The 21,144-nt window shown below is 41.1% G+C and overlaps 1 protein-coding gene across 1 annotated transcript in view; it reads left to right on the top strand.

The window, feature by feature from the left end:
- SNTB1 (syntrophin beta 1) overlaps positions 1-21,144 on the top strand; it is a 107,583-nt gene extending 86,439 nt beyond the window's left edge. Inside the window, exons 4-7 of the mRNA XM_071738288.1 lie at positions 8,465-8,604; positions 15,392-15,588; positions 16,961-17,151; positions 18,413-21,144. Coding sequence (XP_071594389.1) covers positions 8,465-8,604; positions 15,392-15,588; positions 16,961-17,151; positions 18,413-18,505 — 621 coding nt within the window. The 3' untranslated portion in view covers positions 18,506-21,144. The remainder of the gene's footprint in view (positions 1-8,464; positions 8,605-15,391; positions 15,589-16,960; positions 17,152-18,412) is intronic.

Genomic DNA, 21,144 nt, shown 5'->3' with positions numbered 1-21,144 from the left:
AGTGTCTTTACATTGATTCTGCTCCCATACAGTTACCATTATGCCCCACTGATGATGATGAACTCTCTAATAAAATGCTTCATTTTGGCTTGAACAGAAAAAACTGCTCACAGCAGAACATCAGCATTTAGCAACCTGCAGGGCATAGCACAGAACAGTGGTTGCTCTTGGCCTCCTGAAGCATATCTGGGGGAAAATGGTTTTCTCTGCTGGTGAGTAACAGTGTCTATTCCTGAGCAGTTGCACAGGAGATGTGGTAGAGCTGCCAAAGCTCCTGTCTCATCTCTTTCCCTTAACTCAAAGCCATTCACAGGTATGATCCCTTTTCTTCTAGGGCTGACCATGGTGTGCAAAATGTCTCCATGAACTGAAGATTCAAGACCATATCATGGTCCTTCTTAGTGTTTCCTTGGGCAGCCTTGACCTACTGGAAGAAAGGAACTGCTCTGTTTTAAAGGGAAGTTCAGGGTTTTTTTCCCCCTAGTACTAGTATCACTTGTTTTGAGGTCCAGTGTTTATTTTGGACACAGCATAGCTTCTCATCTCTCCCAGAACTGTGTCTTAGAAGTATATAGTTCATCCCACATTTTAATTCTGTGGTATTTATTTAAATATTTACAAAAACCTAAGGCAGTTGCTATCACCAACCCTTCTGTGATATGTCCATGAGATGTGCTTTAGAAAGCAAGTTTACAGTGACCCTCACTTGCAGTCTGAAGAGCCCAGACATCCCCATAGGTAAGCCTTACATACTTAAAATACATACACAAGAGATCAAAGATATCTGTTAATAGCATCTTCACTTTTATCCTGAATATGTGGTTTAAGTGTGCTGAAAGAGGGAGATTGCTTTGATTGCTTCCACTTTTGCACAGGTTTTTGCTTTTATATTGTAGCTTTGTGCTCACCTCCACTCTTCAGGCTTTTCATTCATCTGTTCAATCAATATAACCAATTAGAAAAGCCTGAGGTTAATGGTCTTTCCTACCCTCTTTTCCTCCTTCCCTTGGGTCCTTTTTATAAGCAATACTTCAACTGTGGCCTCTTCCAGCACAGGTTTGTTTCTCATCAAACTGGACCTGAAGATGAGTTGAACTGTAGCTGTCCTGTCCAGTATCTCCTGATCAGCCTGAGTTGCCAGCGCCAGTTCTGACCTTTCCACGTGCCTGCCTTGCCTCTCTCCATCCTTGTGACTTAGGGATGGGCAGGTCTTCCTTGCCACAGACACTGAATGATGAAATATCCTTTTCCCTTCCTTGTTCTCCCTTGGTGACTTCTGAGAAGCAATAGAAACAAGCAAACAAAAAAAAGTAGGGGAAAAAAAAAAAAAAAAAAAAAGAGCAAAGTGCAGGTTTTTGTAGAGAAATTATATGAGCAATATATTTTGTCAGGAGTGGACCTGCACTGTTTGCAAAGGCTTGTTACCATAAATTCCCACTACTTAATTTCAGTCAGTGCTCTCATGCTCTGAAGAAGCTGCTATAGAAGATAAAGTGTTTTATTCAGAAAGCATAGTAGAGGTTTCTATATTAGATTAATTACCTTGGTTTCTTTTTCCTTTTTGAGTCCTGCAGAGCTGGTTTTCTGTGTATTTAGTTAAACAGTTTCTGTGGATCCCTGGATTGGGAGAAGAAAGAGAACACATCAGGTGTTTGAACTTTTCTTGTGCAGTTGTGAAATACATGTTTACCTAAGGTACATTGTACAGTGAATGAAGTTTATCTGATGCTGCATTTTCCACTCCCTTATTCCTTATCTTCTGCAAGGAGTCTACTACAAAGGAAATCCAGACTTAACCTTCACAAAGTCAGAAGCATCAGAGGTACAAATTTTGTACAGCTCTAAATTTTTTAAGGTACAAGGTGACTACAAATCATCCTGCAAACCCTTAAGCTATGATAATCATTATATATGACTACTGCATTAATTTTGACACAACATTCATGCAACGTATATTCATGAAAAACTGCATGTGTACAGAATAATTATACAACCAACTTTAACACAGGGACATTCTAAATGATAACTTTTTGATACAAATCTGGACTTCTTTCATTTTTTCTGTTTTGTAGACTTATGGAATAATGTAGGTTGGAAGGGAGTTCTTGAGTTCCACTAAGCAGAGCCAACTATACCAGCTTGCTTAGGGCCTTGAGCAGTCATCTTGGGGAGATTTGGATGGGTGGATATTTGACAATCTGTTCCACCATGACATACTGAAAAAGTTTTACTGAGTATCAAATCAGAATTTCACTTGTTTCAGCTTCTGAGTACTGAATCCCATCTTCTCTGAGAAGAATTGTCATGAGAGACATGGAGCCCTTCAGGCTTTTTTCCCAAGAGCCTAGTCCAAAACCTGAAGAGTCATTAGAAACACTCCGGTCGATTTCACTGAACTCTGAAGGAAAGCTCCACTACAAAACTGGGGTCAGACTTTCTTGTTTGGCTGTAGAGAAGGTCTCAGATCACCTGCCATTTTTGCATGGGTGAATACAGAGGACTGAAGTGCTTCTCTTGACATTTAGAGGTATTTGGATATGAGCCAGACCTGCTTGAAAATCCTGCTAGTCCAGAGAGTCAGGAAATTGCCTTGAACATATTGCAGTGCTGATGTGGTTGACTGTGTTACCTTTGACAGAAGCTGGCTTGCATCTTGTCATTTTAAAGAATGGTCAGAAAGAGTTCAGACTTGAACAGAGCTGTCCTGAGATGGGTGTCCTGTGCAGACTGTGCAGGGCCTGTATCCACGGGTGTCAGTGTGCCCCTGAGTTCTGCTCAGGATGGCACAGGAGGATGAGCATGGTCCCTGCTGTGGTTCTCAGCTGACCTGCCTGGCTCTGGCTGCTCACCCAGCAGTGGCACCACAGCCACAAATGAGCATCATCCCAGGAGGCAACACTGTGCCCTTTGGGGCATGTGTGTGTGTGCACTGACTGTAATACAGATCTGATAATGGCACAAGCTACCTCTGAGCTGTCACTGAGGTGAAAGAGAAAGAATAAAACATTTTAATTAGCTTTTTTTTTGTTGTTTTGTTTTGTTTTTTTTTTTTGTTCCCTAGACAATGGGCACATTGCTTCCTGGTTAAAACTGTAACGTTTAGTAACAAAATACATCTCCTTCACATGTGGTGTGGGAGGTGTTGATATCCTCTGCCAATGCCTGTCACTTACACCCACTCCTGCACTGCAAATTGCCTCCCATCAAATGATCCCACAGAAGTACCAGTGCTGTTGCTTATGCTGGGGTTTGCTTGATGTATTTCTGCATCACTGCTGTGCATCTTACAAAAATCCTTTTCAGTCCCAGCTGTTATTTTCAGGAACTGACAAGTAGGTTTCTGTAAATTAATCAAATTTATTCTGAACATGGACATAGTCCTTCAAAAAATGATGAAAAGGAAAGAAATATATATCAGAACACATCCCAGACCATGTGGAAGCTGGTTCTTGTAACCACAAGAGAGCTTTTAAGTGAGGGAGGACAGAAAATAGCAAGAAAATTTTCAGAAAATACTTTTTTGGTTGTTCCACTTGTGCTCTGTGTGACAGGGTAGTGTGGCTCTGGGATTTTAGAGAGAATGATGGAGAAAGGTGTTGATTTATGCTTAGTGTAAGCATAAGCTTGCTACCTTCACTGCAGTTCTCTGAAAGGCCACATTTTGGATACTTGTTACAGTGGAGTCTGCTAGTGATATATAATTTGTTTACCAAACAGGGAATGTAATTGAAATGTCCCTTTTGAGTTAATGAAAATATAAAATAGCTTTCCAGAGTAGACTGAAACCTCTAATTTAATTATCTGTGAGCCTTATAGATTAAAGGTGTTCTTCAGCCACTCCAGGCAGCCTGAAGTAGATTGATTACAGAAATTCAAAGAAAAACCTTAAGAAAAGGAGACCTGGCACATGAAAGAGCAAAGGGCCAATCCATTTGTAAAAGGACTTAGCTGCCCTGAGATGACTGTTGTCTTTACAGCAACTAATTATATGTGAAACTTCTAAAAATTTGGAAGCTGTGATACCCATTAAAGAGGCCAAAGGTCCCCATTGCCTGCAGGAAAAAACAAGCTGACAGCTCTTTGAAATATTGTTTGCTATGTATCAGAGGAGTTGCTTTTTAAGGGTATATCACAAGCAGTAGCCTTAAGCACAGGAGTAGTTGCCAGAAAATCAGCAGAGGCAGTGGTACAGGTAGTGTTGAGCTTGCTAGATTATTATTTGCAGAGTCTGTCCTTCAGACTGGTCCTAAAGCAGAGCCTGGAGCAGTGCTCCCCCACCACTTCAAAGGCACCCAGGAGCAGACAGAGCTCAGGTGCTTCCTTGGGGGGGGAGGAGGAGGGGGTGTTGGGGCGCGTTGTGTCCTGACACTGTGTGAGCCCTCTGCACTCTGCATGGCAGCACATTTGCTCTTGCCTCAGCCAAAGGCTGATGGAAGAGTCTCCCTGAAATACAGCAGCCATTCTAGCTCACTTTTTGTCTGCCTTCACATTTATGTGTGTCCCTGCTGTGTGCATTACAGTGTGCAATATACAGGGGCATTTGCCATCCCAGAAGAGACTGCAGTGTCCATACAGAAATGCAGAGGATTCACGTTGGCTTTGCAGAGGAAGCCCGTGGACAAGCAAGATGTGAATGCAGGTTTCCTTTGGTGTCATCCCAAGCCTCGCTGTCACATGGGTGTGCAGGAAGAAAATTAGGTTTCATTCCTACCATAAATGAAATATTTTCTGAAAGGAAAATAACGCAATCCATAGGTTTTAAGGAAAGGTAAACCAGAGAGATACACAAGGGGACATGTTTTGTGTGGGAAATAGGTGCCCATGAGTGGAGTATGTGGGGAACAAAGAGGTATGCAAGTAGCAAAAAGGATGTTTTAATGCACCTGGGGTTTTGTTGTTAGAATATATTCTCCCTTTTCGGGCTTGAAGTTGAAAACTTCGATCTAGAGGCACAGTGTGTCTTGGAAGGAAATTTAGAAAAAAAAGTTTCCTTCTGGTATAAGCACTTAATAGACTTGAAGTGGAATTTCACCTGGGAATATAAGAAAGTGACCTCAACTGAGAAGAGCAGAGTATGAAGAACGGGCACTTGTATGTGTTACCTGAACGCTGCCCAGACCAGCAAAAAACTTGTTGATTTCATGGTATTGCAGTGGAAGGTTTGAGGCTTACTGATTTTTCTTTTCCCTCGTTCACCTAGATTTGATCTAGTGCTTTGATTTTGGAAAAGGTTGAGTTTGAAAAGTTTTTTAGAGTGGACAGTGATTTTATTTATCTGCAACGTAGAGCAATGCACTTTGAATTGCAAATGTGCAAGTGGGTAGTGGAGGAAAGAAACTATAGCACAAGTGCCAGAATTCTGCAAAATTCTGGCTAAGGAGCTGGCTCTCTAGCCATTGTCCAAAATGGTGTGTCTAAAAATATCTCAAATTATATTTAAATTTACTCCTAAACAAGTATTTCATGTTATCCTTATGATATGTCAAATTTTGGAACTTTTAAAACCTGAACAAATCCTTCTCCTGGCTGCCTGTATGCAGCAGGGGTTTTGCTTTTGTTTTGTAATTTTCTATTGTGCTTGTACTTGCTAAGACACTTGCTTCATCTGGATTAATTTTCCATGGTGATTTGTTCTGAATGTGCCCTGTAGGCTAATGGTATGTTTGCAGCCTCTCCCTTAGTAAAATTTTCTGTTACCATTTATGGGACAGTGTGTTCTCTTTGACACCTTCCAGAAATGCCAAGTGCTTGTCAAGAAGAACATCAGCAGCTATTCCAGCCTCATCCAAACCCCAGTGATATCAGGGAACAGTAATGCAATCCACGTTTTTTAAGGAAAGGCAATATACTTTATTATATCAGCTGTTACATGTGGAAAATAAACAGACAAGCTTTCAGGCACATAAATTCTTCTTCAGGTCTGAGGCAGCAGCAGGAGTGCTTACACCAGCACTCTCTAGCAGTAAGCAAGCTATGGGCCCAGCAAGGTTTAAAATGTGTAATTAAATGTGTGTATATTGACCTTTTTAATGAGCAGTGCTTCCTAGCAGGACACGAGAAAGCATTGTTCTCCTCTCTCCCCTTCCCAGTAGGCACCCTATAAACTGGTGATAACATCCTACAAGGAAAGGTAGTATAAGGTCACTTATAGTTTAGAAAAAGTCTCCAATACCTTATGACAAAGGCTGTGGGCTTTGCTGTTCAGGTGGTGACCACAGGATCCATGCTGGAAATTCTGGCTCCTGATGCCCAGCAAACACTTGTGGAACCAGCTGGCAAAATGAATTTTCTTCCCTTTCTTGTGGTTTCTTTACAGGGAACAATGTTTCCCAAAGTTTCTGGAGTCATATTTAACTGACCAGCCATCTAATAATAAAGCTTGTGATGGAAAAATCTGCACGGGCAGGATGGTGAACAGCTTCCCATAGTCTTTGGAGTGTCTGTGGTCACAGAATAGAAAAAATAATAAGTAACAGCCCAGTATTCTGCCTGCTTACTTTTGCAGGTGTTGGATCTGATCATCCTACTTTTTAGTTCTATGAGAGATTTCATATTTAGCACCCTTTTTATTTTCTAGAAATCTTCAGAAGTGTACTAAAGTCTTTATGCTTAACACAGGCAAGTGCTTAAAAATTAAATATTGACATTAACTCTAACATTAATTTCCCACACTAGGAAGTGGGGTGTTGGCTGTAGTTAATAACTGTGGTGTTAAAAATTTCAGAATGCTTTTTGGCTATGTGAATATTTCCATGGTACATGGGCTGCAGGATGTCTGGATTTTGCATTCTTTCTGGAGTGTATTAATATGTGTGTTAATTATGTGGCTTCTTTATTCAGTCCTATTTGAAAATGAAAGGCTGCATCTCAAGAAACTGTTACCACAAGAGAATTGTAAATAAGTACTGATGCTTCAGAAGAAATTAAAAGGATAAACTGTTTATGACTTTAGATTGATTTACACAATGACAAGAACAACCAGTGAGCAAATAATGTTATAAACAGTAATATGATTATTGGAAAATCCAGAAGGAAAAATACCTCTTAAAATTATGCAACCTAAAAATCTTAGTTTAAGATCTGCTTTGGCATTAGTGTTCTGGTGTGAAGCTCCCTTACAACTAACTTTAAAGTCCTTTAAGACTTTAAGTTTGTGGGACCCTGCCTTCATATGAAATACAAGTGTCTCAAATGTGATTCTCATTCTGAATATGTCAGATAAGGCACATGGTAACCAAAGTTCTGAATTACCATTCCTGGCTGTGACACCCCCAGTCTCGCCAGTGTTTCATTGACCCTTTTTCCATGTTTCTCCACCCAGTGATGTGCCCAGTGACACACACTCATGTCAAAGAAGCTGGCATTAACCATAAAACAGTGTAGACAGCTGCTTCTCTTCCCCTGGGGAGTTTCTAATGGAGGAGTCATGTAGACAACTACATTCTCTGGTGAATCTCAGGATTTTTTTAATTCCCTTCAGTACCCAGCCAAGATATTTGAGTTTGAAAGCACAACTGTGTTACTGTGTAGAAGGGTTTCTTTTTCTTTATGTACAGCAAAAGGAAAATGATTAATTTGTCTATGAGAAACAAGAACTTAATTTTTACTCGAAACTAAGACCCTTTCATATTACCAGGTATTTTAAGATACTTCTATGCTGCCAGAATAAGCAAAAACCAGAATCCATACTTGGTCCCCAAAATGGTAATTGTGTAGCCATTGGGGGCATTGTGTAGGCATGTGGGCTACCACATGTCTAACCTGCAAAATATAGCTCCACATCTGGATTCTGCAGCCAGTAAATGCTTCTGATGTCCCACTCTTTAGACATCTCCCATAGATGGATTTGAAATGTGGGTGCAGATCCATCACTGACCCAATGCTTCAGATCAACCTCATGTTTAGGTTGAATCTCTTTATAAATTGACCCTTGTAAAATTGAAAGAATGGTATGGAGGAAGAAGAAGCCATGAAAACATGAACCACTGAGGAAAAAAGCATCTGCTCCCAAACTACCTTTTTTTACTATGTGTCACTCTTCTTTTAGAATATTGATGTTGTAGCTTTTTTTCATGTACTAAAATAGAAACTACAGCAACACCCAGGTTCATATTCCAGCTACACATGAATAGCACACATTATAAATATACATTTAAGGTTCTTTCATGCGTACCACAGCTAAATAACAGCCAGCTCTGTCTTGGTGTTCTTCCATTACTGGATTTATGGAGTAGCCTGTAGTAAGGGAAGGCTGCAAGGAGGGCTGGAAATAGCAGTGCTAACGAGAGGAGCAGATGTCATTGCACTTTTCTCCATTTCTCCTCCAGCTGGTTACAAATCCAGGTGGGAGATGTTAAAAAGCCAAAGAAGTAAAATTCTCTTTTTTGACATGTTCATATAGTCAGGCTTTGCAGAATGGTAGCTTTGTCTCCTGCTGTTTCACTGAGACTTTGCTCTTTTTCAGGTGCCAGGAGACAACGAGAAGCAGTGGAAGCCAGTGCTGGTGGTCCTGACTGAGAAAGATCTCTTAATATATGAGAGCATGCCACGGATGAAGGAAGCCTGGTTCAGTCCTCTGCATACCTACCCACTGCTGGCCACCAGGTACTTGTGCTTTTTCTTATGATTGCTTCAAGAGAGGTGGGAACAGCTGAGACAGCCAGGAACAGGTATAGCTGGAACAGGTATAGCCATATATCACACTTGAAATGTTGTGGTTTGAGAAGCAAACTCTTCATCAATGGGCCAGTGTGATCAGCTTAACTTATCACTTCTGGATGAGGCTGATAGACTTTTGGACCAGATCCAGAGGAAGGAGTGCAGAAAAGGGTGGGAGCTTGGTCTCCTTAGATTTTTGTCTCAATGTGCAAGCCAGAGATCTTGGCAGAGGCACTCGGGTTTCCAGCCATGCCTCCAGGCTGAAAAACATGAAACTGTTGCCCTGAGTTGGACACTTCAGTGTGGCAGTTCTGCACCACCAGTTTGGGACTTTTAGGGGCTTGCACATGTGACAGAGACACTTAATTTTAACACAGCCTGTGTTCCTGGATTTTTAAGCTTAAAATTGTGAGCTTGAATCTGGATTGATAAAGCATTTGCATTATTTCAAAGGTATCCATCAACACTGATTCAGAGAGCTTTCCCAGCATTGTCTTTATGCAGTTGAAACTCTGCTTCTTGATGTGAATCTTAATCACATTTTTCTGCCAGTATGGTCAAAGGGCTTGAGAAAGAGCTGCTGTTCCATTGTTTTGGCCTTGTTACAGTTCTCTATTATACCCTTTTCAATGAATTCTCATTTAGAAGGGCTGGCAGTGCATAGCCAACAGCAGTGAGTCTCTTCCTGCACTCTCATAAGTTTACTTTTGTTCTTGGTCTCTTAGTTCTCTCTCCAGATGAACCGAGGTTTTGCTGCTAAATATATGTAAAATATAATCTTTAACTTTGTTAATTATGTTGATGGTTGTTTTGTCCCAGTCTTCCTACCTGAATGGAGCTTTCAAACTTCTTAGGAAGCTGACTTCTGACTCACCCTGTGTTACCATAACATAAGGCAAGAGCCTCAAGCTTTGCAGTTTGTAGCCTGACACGTATCATGGCGATGAAAGTTGACAATTCCTGGTGACAATTTTCAATTAAAAGTAGGTAAAGTGTTGAGGCTGGAGGCCGTGTCTAGGTCTGTGATTAAGCCTTAGAATTTGTGGATAGAAGGTGCACCAGCAGAAGGTGATGCATCTCCTCCTCACTGCTTTGGGGTGTCATTTGTACATAGACCCAAGTCCTCCTCCTGACAGTGACCACAGATCCTGCAGCACACCCAGCCCCTGCCTGTCCACATGTTGTCATGTGTCAAAATTGCCCTTTGTTGGGAGTCACCAGCCCCAGCTTTGATCTACTGCATCAGAGTATTTAAGCCCTAACCTCAGAGGCTCTGTTACTGAATTACTTTTTCTGAGTAGTTCAGATTTGGCTTGCCAAAGGGGGACAGTCATCTCCCTGTCCAGTGGGATTCCCGTATGAGTAGATATTCATGGGTCTTCAGGCTGGAGGGGAATGAGAAGTTGATAGACTCAAGTGTCAGGCTGCTGAAGCATCTCTGAGGACTGTGAAAATGGTCTGCAAGGAAGATGGGATGCAGTTCAAAAGGACAAGTTCAGAACTCAGTGCTGGGGAATAATCAGCTGTGCTAGCTGGGGTGGAAAATGAACAACAAAGGAGTTGCTCTGCCAGGAAGCATCTGAGCAGTGTGTCAGAATCACCTAAAACTTTGGTGTTATGTTTTTGAGAGGGCAAAAAAAAGACAATCATGTTGGGTTATAGGCAAGTGTTGCATGTTGGGTAGATGTAGAAATGGTAGCTGACTACACAGCATTATTAAAGCCTCAGGTGATTCACCACCTTCATGTGAGGCTTTGCACTCTCAAGAAGAGGCCAGTTGCTTGTGGAAGGTCTAGAAGAAAGCAATGCAAGTGTAAGACCTAGAAAGGGGAACACTCCAGAAACCTGCATTATTTAATCTAAAGAAGGCCATGGAAAACATGTCAGTAGTTTCAAGTATGAAGACGAGATACATGGAGCTGAGGAGAGCCTGTTCTCCAAGGTCCCTGCTGGTTACAACAGGACACAGCTGGCTGCATTTGTGACAGGGGAATTTCTGGGTAGGTCCTGGCCAAAACTTGGTGGGTGGGGGAAGTACCAGATGAGATTCTCTAGAAAAGGTGAAAGGTGTGCAGTCCTCATCACGAGGGACTCTGAAGGACAAGTGAGATTGTAATCCTCAGGAGTGTGTTGGCAGAGTCAGCCCTGCTCTGGGAAGGGAGATGCACTGTGTGACCTCCTAATAACTATTCCAGCCCCATCTCTGTGATTTCTTACTATTTTCACTGTGAATTTAACACTCAGGTATAAAGACAGCAGATAGACCAAATGTGACATTCAGAATGGGGTTGCAATCTGATAAATACATATAAATACATGAATCCCCAAGGTGAGCAGATTACACAAACTGACAGATTCCCTCAATCATTACACCTACTGTTTTGGATTATTTTGATTAAAACCCTGCAGGATTCTGCTTTTATGATCTGTCACACTGAGTACAGTCATACAAAAAAATTACCCAGGGTTTGCTGTTGGTATTGACTGCTGTGTTCATTCTCAGTCAGTGATTACCCTTCTCCTGATGGGTTTTTTAATCCCCTCTGTGCATCGATCAGTGCAATTTAGAACTTTTCACCTGGAAAGTTTGCAGACCACATGTTGTAATCTTGGCTGCTCCCATCTTTCAGATTTTTATGAGTCCTTGGGAAAACATTTTTGCTTAGCTAATGCATATTTGAAAAGGTGCTGAAACTGGAAAACTTCAGTGCCAGATACTGTACAGAGTCATGCTTAATCTACCCAAGGCATAATGAGCAGAGAAAATTGGAAAGTGTTAGAAGGATTACAATCTTCTTACAGTATTTTAACAGCAGAATTTCCACATACCCTTTCTGTTTGTTGATAAGTTTGCCTTCAACCTATGGATGCTATTAAGACCTAAAAATATTTTTTCATTCAGTCTTTCTGAGCTTTGTGCAGCACATAAGTAATAGCTCAAATAAAACTGAGATCAGGAGATTTAAGTTATTCCTTTAAATCTGTGCACTGGGAGGCACAGCAGCTGGCTGGTAGCCCTGACTCCAAGGACCTTTCTGTCATAATCTCTGTTTCAGTGTTTCCTTATGCCTGAATAACAGTGCCTCCCTCTAGTTTGGGAATAGAGCTTAAGTAATTACACCTTAAATGTTTGCAATCACATTGCCTTATCTATCGTAGCCAGATATGAAATGAAAAAAATAATAAAGTAGCCCATGTTGGACTCTGATTAAAGGTCAGGTAAGAAGCTTTTGTATAAAGCTGAGGTCTGTAACAAGAAAAGATTAAAGCAGTTTGATAGTTAATGCCATGGAAGGCTGGGAAAGGAGTTTGGGAAAGGAATTTGTGTACTGATTAGTTGCCTATGCAAGTGGAGAGAAAGGAAAGTAAGCAGCACCGTGGTCCCTAAACACCCCAGGGAACACAAAAGGGGGGTATGCAAACTGTGAAAGTTCTCTGCTCACCTTTCATATGCTAAGTCAGGGTAAGGAGTGGTTTTTTCACAAAAAATGAGATGGTGCCAACATCCTGCAGGATAGACCTACATTACCATTGGTGCACTTGTATCATAAATGAATAAATCTCAAGTGAGCAGCTGAGTCCTTGTTTTGAATGTCAGTGCTGGTTTTGCTGTCTTTTTTGGAGAAGACGTTAGAATTTCGTGTTGCGTTAAATGCACAGGATGTTACATTATTGTTACATTAATTTAAAAATGTTACATTAAATGAACTCTTCATAGGCTTAGGATGAGAAGCAGGTCCCAGTGCATCTCACCCGGCACCAGCACCGTGACCATCTTGCCATCACATATTTGCTAAGAATAATGCTAAAAAGGTCCCTGAAACATACAGAGACAAGGGAAAAATTGGAGAAAGTGAGAAATGACTCCCTGGAGCATGGCAGGAGCTGCGTTTCACAGGTGCTGCCTGCTCTCTGAGCTCTGTGCAGACTGGATCATGACCATCCTTCTCCTGCCCTCTTGTGGCTCCGGCTGCTCCAGGGAATCAGGCTCAAGCTCATGCGTGCTGGCAGACAGCTCAGGAACCTCCACAGAGCCCAATGACCTTCAGGAGCTGCCGGTGAATATTTCCAGAGCCCTCTCTGGATGCGTTTTTAGGTCTGGGGTGCACCGTGAAGCACCCACGGAGCCTCCACTGCGGTCAGTGATGGGAGGTGGGTGCCAGGGAAAGCCTTTTGGGAAGTTTTAAAGACCATTCTTTTGCTTTTTAAGGTATTTTTTTGTAGTCTTTAGGATAAAGTGTCTTTTATGCAAATGAAATAGCTCGTGTGAGTGCAAATTTATTAAAGTTTGGGAATCCTTTGAATTTTACCAAAATACATCAGTGCTGACAGCTGGTACAAAAGTACTACCAAATGTTCTCCTGCATATGTCTGACTCGTGTTTAACTGCTTGATTTTCCAAAGCACGGTCTGGAGTTGTATTTTTAAATAAGATTTTTAAATAGTGAGAATTTTTAATAATGAGGGGATAGTGTGAATGAGAAGAAAGGCAAGAAAAAATATTCATGTTCCATGTGTTCACATACATTAATTTGAAAAGCAGTACATCTTCATTTCTTATCCATGTGCTGAAAAACCTAAAATGCTGATGCTATAGCTGAAGCGTGAAGGTGTAGAGGGGGGTGAATTTGAAAGGAAATAAAACCCTGTAAAAATCTGTCTGTCACATATTCTGTATCGCAAGTACTAGCAAATGATTTTTAGCAGAGCTGATGAGTATAAAGGGGAAGGAATGGCCCAAGAAGAAGATGGAATTGTTTTACTTTGTGATGTGATTTTGCTTCTTTCCCTCAGTCCCCCCTGGTAGAAGGTGGCAGCATGGGAGCAGTGGCCCTGCCTGAGCCAGAGCAATTGGCCAGGGACAGGCAGCATCAGCAGTCACTGGAGATTTCAGTTCCTGCTCTCCTGCCTTAATCATCAACACAGAACTTCCCCTCACAGTCTGCACATCCTTACACCAGATGAAAGTGAATTAGACCTTTGGGGCTGTTTGTTTCTCACTGACTTCCCAGCTGCAAGATCTGCCTGGGGTGCAGTTAGAAGACCTCAAGAATCAAAGCTGAGTGGGGCAGTAACAAAGATTTTCTGGAGGCAAAAAAACATTTGGGGAATGTGGTGGTGCCTGTTAGGAAGAAGCTTTCCTGGCCAGACACAGGGCAGCTCTGACCAGGGTACTCTGCCCCTTGCCTCTCAGGATCTCCTGAGGTTGCCAAATGAAGGGAGATACTCAAAATCCAAAGGAAGTTGCCACAAATCTGAGCATGTACAAATCTTGCAAACCTTCTAGTGGGCACAGAAAGAGGAATGCATCTGTTTGGCACAATGCACATCTCAAATGCCAGGGAACTGGGGAAAATTTCAGTTTCTATAACTGAAAACCTAAAGCTGAGCTTCTTTTCCTTCTGTTTGTTTTTTGTTTTTTTTTTTTGTTTGTTTGTTTGTTTGTTTGTTTTGTTGGGGTTTTGTTGTTTTTGGGTTTTTTTGTTGGTTGGTTTTTGGTTTTGGTTTTGGTTGGTTGGTTTGGGGGTTTTTTTGGGGTTTTTTTCCATCTCCCATTTAAACATCTCTGTTTGATGGCATACTTCTACAGTGTCAGCTAGCAGGCAACTATTACTCTAAACACAAAACAATAATTTGAGGGTGAATAAGCATTCAGCATATGATTAGTATAATCTAATGTTTTATGCTTCAGCACAATTGTTCTACCATGCTACATACTGACAATACAGTCTCATAAAAAGTCTATTGTTTGCCTATAGAAAAAGAAATACAAGACACAAGACAGAAAAGAAGCTTTTTAGAAGAATTTCCCTGGTTTCATTTTGTGAATCCCTCTGAGGTTTAGCACCTGAGTCTCAAAGAGTGATGAACTCCTCTAGATTATTCTTTTCTGTTGAATTGGTGTCATGTCCCTGAGCAAATTCAATATTCACTGTCCACACTTCTGCAGGGGAAAAAAAACCTCACAAACGAACAACAAGAGGAGGACAAAAAGGACAGTTTTAAAGAAGAATTAAGTGTTATAAGGTGTTGATTGTCTTACTTGAAAGTATTCCCTACAGTTAGTGTTTGCCCAGATGAACAAACCTTTTATGGTGATGGGGGATCAGATGTTGATGGCAGGCACAAAAAAACAAAAAAACAAACAAAAAAAAAAGGTAACTGCAGCAAAATGTGAGAGTTACAAATAGCTGCAGCATTTTGTGTTCTGCACTTCCCTTCTCTATGGGAAAAGTGAGCACAAGACAGTACTCCAGCATCTACATCCTTTACAGAACTTCATAGTTTATCTGATAACACTTAATGTTGAGTTTGTCAGCAGATGGTTAAGCTTTATGGCAACTGCAGCCTGACAGTGAAAGTCAGATTCAGCTGCATCATCTGAGCAAACACTCATATCTGTTCACCAAACCCCATCATCACAGACCAGCCAGAGATTTCTCTCATTTCCTCATGAAAAGGGGTATTTTGTACAATCGATCAGGCATTTTTGAGACATGTCTGTCATCACTGGCATGTCCAGCTGCTTCTGCACTTGCTGCCTTGGATCTTCACTTTTCAGAGTGTCGTTTGGAGTCACTTTAGGCTCAAATATGAAGGAGATGATACACACTCTCATGTACCCAACCATGTGCTTTCAGGAACAGAGTAGAGCTGTGCCTAGTTAGGGAGTTTGGAGCAGTTCACTGTGCCTGTGTTACAACTACCAATGTGTTTTCAAATCCAACTGCAGGTTGGTCCATTCTGGCCCAGGAAAAGGCTCACCACAGTCTGGGGTGGATTTGTCTTTCGCAACCCGTACGGGTACAAGGCAAGGGATAGAGACCCATCTGTTCAGGACAGAGACCAGCAGAGACCTCTCACTGTGGACGAGGAGCATAGTGCAGGGCTGCCACAATTCTGCAGAGCTCATCACAGAAATCACCACAGGTGAGTAACACCTGCAGGCCTGGCTCTCTACACCTCCTCCTGACATGGGCTCCTTCTGCTAGAGGTGATTAATTTCAAAAACTGTACTTATTTGAGGTTCTATATGTATAAAATATTGTCCCCTTGATCTCCCAGTCAGCCCTAGCTGGTGTGGTAACTCTGGCCAGTATCCTAAAAGTAGGAGACAGACACTGTCATTCTGACTTTTGGTCTTGTTTTTTGGCACATTGTTCCAGACACAAGTCCATAGTCAGCTGTGTACAGCTGCTTGTCACAGAGGAGTGAATATCAGGTTTGTCCAGAAAACCACAAAACGGAACATTTTTCTGAGATTCAGGAGACTCCTGAGTTTCTCCTTCAGAGGGAAGAGGCAGAGGAGGACTGGCACACTCACCAGTATGAACTGGCCATTTATTCACACAGCTCTGAACATGAGAAGAGCAAAAATGTACAAACTGGTCCGTTTTGGCAGACAGTAATTTCCCTCCTTGAACAGGAGAGTGTCATTTCTCAGCACTTCTGTACTTGCAAAATTGACTGGAAAAAAATAATCAGCTGCAGATGTTCTGGAGTGACACCTCATTTGACCAGGTAGCTGCTAGTCTAGAGTGGCTCTGGGGCTGCATCTTTCTCTCAAATTCTCCAGGATTTGGTAGTCCTTCCCCCACCCACTTTCCAGTTGTTAGAACTGTTAAAGTTGGGCATTATCTTTCTGTTATCATGGTGCTTTTATCCCAGTGCCAAGGTCCCTTCTTGGCAGATTTGTGGAAAAGAGAATTTGGGATGTTAATACCTAAAGTCTTCATTTTTAGTTTGGCTCACAGCCTATGTTTCTGAGCTGAGGGGAAGATGGAAGTTTTCTGCTGCAGAAGCTATTACATACAATTATCTGGGCTCTTTTTCAATTGCCACAACACTAATGAGGACTCAGGAGTGTCTTCATCTTTGTCACAATGCTTTAGGGAAATTCTTTACAGTTTCTAATTTTGTTGTGCATTGTGCACTGCATTTATTGATTTTGGCTATGTCTGTCAGATGGAAGAAAAGTAGTTGTGACTTTATCAAGGTTTGGAAGGAGGAAATGCCAACCTGAGCCTTCTTAAACTTCAGTAGTTAGCATCTAGAGGTGCACTGCAAGATAAAGAATGCAGTGAAAAACTGAAAGGACTGACATTAGTTTTGTTACTGCCTAACATTTTAATATAAAACATAGCAAGCCCAGGTTTACAGTTAGAGGAGGACAAGCCCGGGTTTAGGAAAGGTTAGGTTCTGAAACATAGAGTTGAGATGGAATGCAAAATGCAGATATCTGCAGCCAAATGAAATTTGTTACTTTTTAGAATGTTATACTTATTTTTCTTTTCTTTTTCAGCTTGCACATATAAAAGCCAGGAGTGTCGTTTGACCATCCATTATGAACATGGATTCTCTCTTACAACTGAACAGCAAGATGGTGCCTTCTCTAAGACAATTGCACAATATCCCTATGAAAAACTGAAAATGTCCTCAGATGATGGTATAAGGATGCTTTATTTAGACTTTGGAGGAAAGGATGGAGAAATTGTAAGTATTGCATTTAGCAGAGGGATGCAGGTTACCATCTCTCTGGGGGTCCTTAGGGTGGTAGGGGTGGAAGAGGACTGAAAACTGGCCCATACAGGTTCTAGTACCAGTATTTAGATGACATGCTTCCTGATTTAGCATGATTATCTGGCTTTAGAACAAGATAAACTAAAAAGAGATATAGAATTGTAAAACCATGCAGAGTGAGATTTCTTCCATTTAAGAATTACTGCATTTCTACACACCCAGATGTTAGAACTTTGGTATGTTACTGTTTCACTTTCTAATGACTGTAGGTGGAAGAACTTTAGTATGAGATATTAATAAATACAACATATACATAAATACTTCATTTGTTACAACAACAAACCATTTTAGACACTTTTGAACATGTGGTTGCTGAAAAAAAAAATAGATTTCATGCAAACTCTCTGCTTAGGCCTCTGAGCTGTCACAATGCCTAAAAATAAGGTGCTTATTCATACAAGCAGTTTAGATACCATAAATTACACATGTAAACATGGTCTTGCATGCCAATTTTTTTCAGGAGTCCCTGAGCACATTAGTTGCTTAATTCTGCACATCACCTTCAATAACTTGTTCTCTGTGAACTGCTTATTATCAGGCTTTCAGAAGGAGATTTTCTTTACTAGCTCTCAGTAAAGTTGACACATAACTGGTAGAAAGGCAAACCTTGTTTGTTTTGATGTGAAGTTAGTGTTGAATCTGCTGCCCACACTGACAAGTCTGTCATGCTTAGCAAGCACATGGTGAGATCATCTGAACCATGACTATGGGGGAAAAAGTCTCAGTTCAGCCTCGGTGCTGGCTGTGTGACCAGAGGAACAGCATCAGCTGAGGGTGCAGTATCCTGACTTCAGCTGTGACCAGCAGTAGATGCACTGGGTATTTGGACACAGCAGTCCCATCACCATCCCTGGTCTAAAAAAGATGGAGAAGTCAAACCTCTTGGAAAATTCCTTGCAGCAACTGACACAATTTTCTGCTGCTCACCCAGGTGGATACAAGCCTAGAGGCACCAGGAGCTGATCTGCTCTCAAGATGCATATTACTTTCAGCAACCTAAATATTTGCATCTGTATGCAAAGAGAAGACACTATGTTGTGATAAAGGGCTGTTATTAATAGAAGCCTGTTAAAACTCCTAGGCAGCAGTTAATCAAGTACTCTGTAAATTACTGCTTATTTGAGCTGTAATCTAATATAATCATTCTCAATTTTATTTCTTTCTGCACTTTCAGCAACTGGACCTTCATTCCTGTCCAAAACCAATTGTGTTCATCATTCATTCCTTCCTGTCTGCAAAGATTACAAGACTTGGCTTGGTGGCTTAAGTGGGATACATCTGTTTCTTCAAAGAAAGTCAGAGGGACCATGCTTATCAGAAGTAGTCAACAGCAGCAACATGCACCACTTAGCAGTGTGCACCAGCGTGGGGTTCAGTACCAGACTTTGGTCATTTCTGCAGTCTTCCAAGGCTCAGGTTTCATTTTGGTCAGCTAAAGAGGTGGAATGACAAAAACCAGTGGATTTTATTGTAAATAATGGGATTTTTTAAAATCCCTAACAAACAGTAAAAGCGTGTAGTATCATACATGTAAATGTTTCAGAATCATAACCTGTGCCTATTTCAATGTATTTGTTTATAAAGAATAAGTAAAGGGCTAAGCAGACAAGAGTGGGTGTTGATTGTGATGCAAGCTCAAGATTGGTTGAGTAGAGGTTCCCCAAAAAAAAAAAGGTCCCAGCACCCAAAAGTAAAATATTTTTTTTTTGTGGTAACCTTTGCATCACTTAGAGAAGACTCTTCTTTTGGGGCACCATCAGAACCCGTTGCTTGAATACACATCAGAGCATGCAACTATGCACCTTTGAGTCAGATATTCTAAAGTGATAGTACTGTGGCCAGAGAACAGCTGGGGGGTTCCTGCAGAGGGGCACTTTCAAATTAAATGCTAAAGGCATCCTGCATACATTCCCAGCAATGGGCCCAAAACAAGAGTAGCTCTAGCAATGTTTTCAGAGCTGGCTGCCAGTGGGGTGGAGGTAGGAACATCCTTTGTTAATGAACACAGAGGATATATTTTTATAATGACTGCCCAGAATTGCTCTATTAGTTTCAGCTACCTGGGACCTCTGGCTGAGGTAAAAGCTACCCGAGCCCATGTTGAAGTGTGACCTAGGATTCTGCCATCATGATTTCCATGGCAATTTTCCAACAGGCCATGCTGAGCTTCCTGTCCTCCTACCCCTACTCCCTCACCTCCTCGGCTCTGCCGAGGCTGTCTGTGTGGTCCTCACAGAAGAAGAAAAATGGGAAGGAGGAGGGGTTGTTTTGAGAGGTTTGTAGATTAGATCAGCCAAGTTATTCAAGCAGCTCTGTACCACACTGGGGCAGGAACATGAGCTACACTCCCGGAGAAGCCTTAATGTGGAACTGCTCCTGTGAGCATGACTTGGCAAGCCCAGATTTACTCCTTGCTGGTAAATCATATGATGGACACCTCTGTACCCATAACTTACTCGTTCCTGTTTTGCACCACAGCTTACTTACTGTTTTAAGTCAAAACATTCAACTCACCACATTTTGGCCTTGTTCACAGTTATAGTGGGCACAAAGCAGGCAGGAACACTGACCTTGACTGACGGAGATCATACACACAGCTCAAACCTGGAACTACTAAATTGTTTTAATTTGGTTGGGTGGGAATACAAAGAAGCAAAACAGAACTGTTTCATATAAGGGTGGTTTTTTTCTTTGCTTTTAGAGTTTTGCTCTAAATTCACGCTTTGAACAGGAAAAACTGTACAGGAAGTAATAAATCAAAAATTTCTAGAAGTTTCCTTGTCATATTACAACATTTATTTTATTCTTGAGAAAGCACACAAGTTTCAAGTTAATGTTACTTGACTGGTGAAGTCCGGTTCCATGTTGGTTTGAAGTCAAGTCTTGAAAACTAAGCACACATTGTGCTGTTTATTCACTGTGTAGGAATTTGTGGTGGCTTCTGCAGATATCTTGATCATCAAAACTAACTAAAAAGTTAAGATGATGGGCTTGATTTGCAAATACTGAAAATGGTCATTGAAGAACAGCTAAATTACCATTTGGAAGAGGAGCCCCACTCCTAGCACCTCACACCAGTCAAAAGCAAGCCATGGAGGGAATTCACCTACCTGTGAACTTTGCTTTTACTGTCATGGTACTTGCACTTAAAATGAATTCCTTGTGCAAATTCACAAGGTTGGAGATAACCTCTTACAAAACTTATCAGTGATTTCCAAATGGACATTTCTGATTCAGCAACTGCTGCCATTCACATAACTTTCTGTGGCAATTACTTGGGCTTCCTGTGGCTTGAAAGCTTCTAGGAAAGCATCTTTGGAGAAGATGAGAGCAGCTGGCACGCAGTGGGACTGTGTCTTTGAGTATGGACTCACATCACATGTAAAACATTGTGTGAAATTTCTAAAAAGTGATTCAAGACATTTTTATTGCTGTTCAACATAAAAATTTGGCAGGCTCCTATAAAAGTTCCAGATGTCAAAGTGAAAACTTGCATACTGTGGGTAGGCTAAATATGTATGTAAACTATACTGCACTATTTCCTTATTCCTTTAACACTTACAAATCACTGGAATGTTATACTTAACATGTATGTGCATTGTAAATTTTACAAATTCCTATATTAGTACCAACAATTAAATGACACAATATGTAATCTAAGGTGCTCAGTACTATATGAAGTATAAGTGAATAACTAAACAGTTTGCAAAGAAAATTCCTATTATATATATTTATAGAAAAATCATGGTAATTACAGATGCTATTTCTTCATTTTCAGATTTTGAATTGATTCATATTTGGATGGGACAGACAAATGAAATATGGACCTACTCCACATTTATAAGAGTATAGTGAATATTTATATTTTAGAGGAAAAGAATATATTTAATAAAGTCATTTATTGGA

This window comes from Heliangelus exortis, chromosome 2 (assembly GCF_036169615.1).
Source record: "Heliangelus exortis chromosome 2, bHelExo1.hap1, whole genome shotgun sequence".
NCBI classification, from domain to species: Eukaryota; Metazoa; Chordata; class Aves; order Apodiformes; family Trochilidae; genus Heliangelus; species Heliangelus exortis.
This window is presented reverse-complemented; position numbering and strand designations above follow the sequence as displayed.